The following is a 6323-nucleotide window of genomic DNA, read 5'->3' as shown; positions in this document are numbered from 1 at the left end:
AAAATGTTAAAATCCTGCAAACGTTTAATTTCCATTGTGACGAAAAACACTTCCACACCTGAATAATTAGGAAAAATCCAATTAAGATATTTTTTATCACAATGAAACCACCTTTTCATTTGTGTTTCTCATGATTCATTAGTTTGAAGTTGAAATCATTAACGTTTTCTGAATTTGCTATCTTTCGAAGAGCATTGTACAACTAGATATCATTTTATTTCTTTTCTTAGTCCTGAAAAAGTAGACTAATCGCTTTTTATAGTTCAAAATGATTTTCCCAAAAAGTATAAGAGATGTCATAATTCCATTGTCTGTTATTGCTCATAATGTTTGACATTTTGATGATATTTATGTTTTAAATACATAATGAAACAACTTAAATGAAATAACTAATAGTTCATGTTATCCCAAGTGTAGTGTAATATAAGTGCAGTCCAAGAAAAGAGAGATTTTAAAGCCAATGAAAACTTGTCAAAACATTGTAATCTTCATACAGTATTTTTCATCGTTAATATCTTGATAAATAACGAATTAAAAAAATGAAATTTTTGCTAATGACTTGTCAGAGCAAGATCTGTTAGGCCGATACATCAAATTATGTGTGTTGGCGGCTATTTTGTACGCCAATTGTAGCGAGCGTTTTTCTGTGACTGTATTACGAAATAAGTCGTTAACCAGGAAAGGAGACGAGCAGTAGGCTGTCCCTTTAAAAATAAAGTTAGTACTATAGGAGTACGTGTTTAAGTTCAATTGTGTGATTGAATCTCATTAATGCACAGTAGTTTACATTTTTAACTGAGCTATTGAACAGTTGGTCCGTCTATAGCCACAGGATAATTGAAAATGAATGCTAAATATAATCGTCAAAAAGGAACTGTAAAATCTAAAGTTACTCAACTAGAAAATTTTGCCAAGGACTTTGAGCCATCAGTGGATTCAAAACAATTACTTGATGTGAAATTGAACAATCTCGCCGACATCAAAAAAAATGTTGAAGCATTGAGGAAAATATTATACGCTCAACCAGAGACTATAGACATTAGCGTGTTCGACGAAGAGCTGCTGCACATAGATGAGCGACTAGAAACTCTGGAGGTAAGATTTCTTTTCTACCAAGAGTCGATGAAAAGTTATCAAAAAGTTAATGTTGATGAGCGTAAAGATATCTGTCGTATAAAATTGCCAGACATTCCTCTACCAGAATTTTCTGGCAAGTATGAGGAATTTAGTCAGTTCAAAAATCAATTTAAGTGTTTAATTGAAGGCAACGAACAATTGACCGACGTACAAAAGCTGTATTATTTGCGAGCATCATTAAAAGGGGATGCAAAAAAGCTTGAAACAGCTGACGAAAGCTATGCTTCTTTGTTTGAGGCGTTAACAACTCGTTATGAAAACAAAAGAATAGTTGTTGACACTCATATCCAAGCTTTAATAAATTGCGCTAAAGTTCAACATGAGTCAGCTAAGGAATTGCGCAATCTAATTGACAATGTAAATAGAAATTTAAGAGAGTTGAAATCATTGAAATTTGAAAGAAATGATTTATCAGACACCATGTTACTGAATGTATTACTTCAGAAAATAGATAAAGAATCCAGAAAGGAATATGAGTTAACATTAACAACTACCGAGGTTCCTAAACTAGACAATTTTCTGGAATTCATTGAAAAAAGAAGTATAATGCTTGAAAGTGTCGGAAAACTAAATAGTCGTCAGCAGAAGCCTGACCACAGAATACAACCGAAAGCAAAAGCTTTCATGGTATATGATAGTGATAATATCAAAGAATATACAAGATCTTGTGTCTCTTGCAAAGGTTTTCATGCATTATATAAATGTGTAAAATTTCAAAGAATGAGTGTTTCGCAAAGATATGAATTTGTGCGAAAGCATAATTTATGCTATTGTTGCTTAAAAATTGGCCATATTACGTCTCAGTGCTTATCAAAGGTCGTTTGCTCTATTTGCAATTTGAGACACAACACTCTCTTACATCGGGGAGAAACGGCGTCTCCAAAAAGCAATAAAGATGTCATCCAACGAAAAAGCGAAAGCGCTTCCCCCATACCCTCAGAGGGAGGAGCAGTAGGGGGCCAACAGCCAGATGTTCTTCATAGTCTGAGCAATGTGATAAACACAAATTCATCAGCACTTCTCAGTACTGTGAATGTTTACGTCTGCGATTCCCAAGGAAAAGAGACTCGAGTTAGGGCCATACTCGATAATGGTAGTCAAGTGAACATGATGACAACAAGCTGCGCTGAAGCCCTCGGGTTAAAGAAAGAAAAAGTTTATGCCCCAGTTTGTGGCATTAATGGCTTGTCACATACCGTGAAAACCAAAACTACCGGGGTAGTCGCAAACAAAAGCGGCGAGTTCAAGAAAGAATTGGATTTTTTGATTGTATCCAAAATAACAGATTTCACCCCATCGTCTCCTCTTGATTTATCGGGCTTGAAGTTTCCCGGAGGAGTTGAACTTGCTGACCCACATTTTTCCAAGCCTGGGAAAATACAACTTTTGATCGGAGCAAAAATATTTTTTGAGGCATTGAAGAGCGGACAGCTGTATCTCAGCAACGAAGTGTTGCTTCAGAATTCTGTATTTGGGTACATAGTCTCCGGGACAATTTCTCACTCGTCATCTCAGCAATGCTGTTTTCTCTGGAGAGAAGTTGAGGTGTTAGATCAATCCATTAGGAAGTTTTGGGAAATTGAATCTGTGGAGGAGAAGCTACCCCTGAAAAGCAAAGAAGAACTTTTTTGCGAGGATCATTTTGTAAAAACCCATCGTAGAAATGAAAGAGGGGGATATATAGTTGATCTTCCGATGAAGGAAAATGTTGAACCTGGGGAATCCATGCAATTAGCTGAGCAAAGGCTGAATTGGCTGTGGAAAAAATTGGATAAAAATCCCCAAATGTCTGTTCTTTACAAAAATTTTATGGCCGAGTATGAGGACTTAGGTCACATGCAGGAGATGATGGAGGGACATGAGGATATAAAATATGTTATGCCTCACCATGGAGTCTACAAACCTGATAGCAGTACCACTAAATTAAGAGTAGTTTTCGACGCATCAGCCCCTTCTACCAATGGATTATCACTTAACAACTGCTTGTTAAATGGGGGTGTGGTCCAAGAAGACATCTTTTCGATACTGCTAAGATTTAGAAGACATAAAATCGCTTTCACTGCCGATGTGAAAAAGATGTACAGGCAGATCTGGGTCAATCCTGATCATTGCAACTTACAATGCATCTTATGGAAAGAAAGTCCGTTAGATGAACCCAAACTGTATAAGTTACTTACAGTAACATATGGAACAAAATGTGCACCATATTTAGCCACTAGGGTGTTAAGGCAGTTAGCTTATGACGAACAGAAGAAATATCCTCTTGCTGCTGCCGCAACTCATACTGATTTTTATGTTGATGATATTCTAACTGGTTCTAACGGTATAACAAGTGCCATTGAATTGCAGCAACAGCTGATTTCTATGTTAAAATGTGGAGGCATGGATTTACACAAGTGGTGCTCCAACGAAAATGCATTGTTGAACAATGTCCCTGTTCATGAACGAGAATATTGCTTTCAGGATCCTGAAAATGACACGGTGAAAACTTTGGGTTTAAGATGGAACCCTAAAGAAGATTTTTTTGGTTTCACTGTTGCTCCTGGTAACAGCATACCTACTAAGCGTGCTGTGTTGACAGATATCGCAAAATTATTTGATCCGTTAGGCTTGCTTGGTCCTGTTCTAGTACAAGCAAAGATTTACTTGCAGAAGCTCTGGCTGTTGAAAATCGACTGGGACGATGAACTGCCGTCTCAACAATCAAAAAACTGGAGAAAATTCCGACAAGGCCTTACAAAGTTGACAAACCTCCAGATTGATCGTTTCGTCTTATCAGACTTTGCTGAAAAATTAGAAATTCATGCATTTTCAGACGCGTCAAAGGATGCATACGGGGCTGTTGTATATGTGCGTTCGATTACTGCCGTGGGTGACGTGAAGGTGGTGCTTCTTTGTAGCAAATCCAGAGTTGCACCTCTCAAAGTAGTAACCATACCACGTCTTGAACTTTGTGCTGCAGAACTGCTCTCAAAGCTTGTTGAGAAGGTGCTATCTTCTCTGCGTGTGGAAGTGGACAAGGTGTGTCTGTATACCGACTCAACAATAGTGTTGGGTTGGATCAACGCTTCACCTCATCAATTGAAGGTATTTGTTGCGAATAGGACATCCAGAATCAAAAAAATCACCAAGAACTTCCATTGGTATCATGTGAAATCCGAAGATAATCCTGCAGACTTAATTTCAAGAGGAGTTAGCCCTGATCAAATCATCGATCAGACTTTATGGTGGAATGGACCAGGGTTTCTTCATGAGAGAACTATCGACTCCACAGATGGAGATTATCCTATTACATCCGATGCAGATTATCTCCGAGAGTTCAAGAAATATGCTGATGTGACTTTGACTCTAAATCTGAACGAAGTTTTCATGGATTCTTTATTTTGCATTACAAATGATTATGCTAAATTAATTCGCATTCTTAGTTTTGTTTTCAGGTTCATCCATAATTCGAGAAATCCACTTAATAAGCGAAAGGGTCCTTTGTCACATCAGGAACTTCAAGGTAGTATGCAATATCTAGTTCGTTGCGCACAAGAAATAGAGTTTAAAGGTGACATATCCAATCTTAGAAAAGGGAAATTGGCAACAGACAAGATAAAAAACTTACTTCCATACTTAGACGAAAAGGATATTTTGCGAGTAGGTGGTCGTTTAAGGCACAGTCAAATAAGTGATAGCCAAAAACATCCGATCATATTACCATCAAAACATAAGCTCACTAGAATGATCATTGAGCATCATCATAAAAAATATTTACACATTGGTCCGCAAAATTTATTGTATTCTTTGAGGAGAGAATTTTGGCCATTACGTGGCAGAGATACGTGTCGTAAGGTTGTACATGACTGTATCACTTGTTTCAAGATAAAACCTGTAACAGTAGAACAACTCATGGGGGATTTACCTAAAGAAAGAGTCACTGTGAACTATCCCTTTAACTGCTCTGGTGTCGACTTTTGTGGACCGTTTCTGATAAAATATAAGGGCCAGAGAAAGGGGATCTACCACAAGGTGTATATTTGCATTTTTGTATGCATGGTCACGAAGGCCACTCATTTGGAAATAGTGTCTGATTTGACATCCGAAGCATTTATCGCTTGCTTGAAAAGATTTGTTGCCAGGAGAGGAAAACCTCAAAAAATGTTCAGCGATAATGCAAAAAACTTCGTAAGTTCTAATAAAACTCTGAAAAATTGGTATGCCGATATTGTGCAGAGTAATAACAATCTCGTCAACTATTTATCAGCAGAGGGTATTCAGTGGCAGTTTATACCTCCCAGAGCACCCAACTTTGGTGGTTTGTGGGAGGCCGGGGTAAAATCCTTTAAGCACCATTTGAAACGTGTAGTTGGGAATTCGAAACTAACATACGAAGAACTGTTAACTATTGTCAATCAAGTAGAGGGAATTTTAAATTCACGTCCGTTAACACCACTATCTAGTGATATAGATGATTTAGATATTCTTACGCCTGGTCATTTCCTCATTGGTCGCCCAGTCACTGCCATTGTAGAGCCATCACTGACTGATGTTAAGGAAAACAGATTGAACTTATGGCAACGTACATCTAAATTGGTGCAAACAATCTGGAAGCATTGGCAAAACAATTATTTGAGCACTTTACAACAACGAAATAAATGGAAAGGTTCCAAGCCCAACATCAATGCTGGAGATATGGTTGTCATGAAAGAAGAAAACCTCCCAAGTTGTAAATGGATTTTGGGAAGAGTCGTGGAGGTTTTCCAGGGTAGGGATAATAAAGTGAGAATTGCAAATGTAAAAACAATGAATGGGATCTTCAAAAGATCAATATGTAAAATCGCGTTGTTGCCATTAGAAGGGTCTCGATAGAAAAAAAAAAAATAAAATCATTAGGTTTCCGCCTTGAAATTATAATTGTATAATATAGTACATTTGTGTATGTATATAGTGCATTTGTATTTTATATAATTAATTTTTGTTTCGCAAATATGATATCTGTACTGCATCGAATTTTTGTTATATGTGAATTTGTTTATGTATTCAAGTTTTATATTGTCGTATTTATTGAAATTAATATTTCAATGCCGGGCGGCATGTTAGGCCGATACATCAAATTATGTGTGTTGGCGGCTATTTTGTACGCCAATTGTAGCGAGCGTTTTTCTGTGACTGTATTACGAAATAAGTCGTTAACCAGGAAA

At 37.1% G+C, this 6323-nt stretch overlaps 1 protein-coding gene across 1 annotated transcript; it reads left to right on the top strand.

Annotated features, from left to right (window-relative positions):
• The first annotated feature begins 843 nt into the window (after positions 1-843).
• Positions 844-5991, top strand: LOC149081679 (uncharacterized). Its single transcript, XM_089236968.1, has 2 exons — positions 844-4779; positions 5005-5991. The coding sequence occupies exons 1-2, from the start codon at positions 844-846 to the stop codon at positions 5989-5991; spliced, it is 4923 nt and encodes a 1640-aa protein (XP_089093094.1).
• Positions 5992-6323: the final 332 nt, after the last annotated feature.

The sequence above is a fragment of the Pholcus phalangioides genome, unplaced genomic scaffold (genome assembly GCF_987345545.1).
Source record: "Pholcus phalangioides strain wild (caught in Gottingen) unplaced genomic scaffold, Ppha-v1.0 ptg000009l_1, whole genome shotgun sequence".
In the NCBI taxonomy this organism is placed as follows: Eukaryota; Metazoa; Arthropoda; class Arachnida; order Araneae; family Pholcidae; genus Pholcus; species Pholcus phalangioides.
The sequence above is the reverse complement of the archived record's forward strand: the minus strand, read 5'-3'. Positions and strand labels throughout refer to the sequence as shown.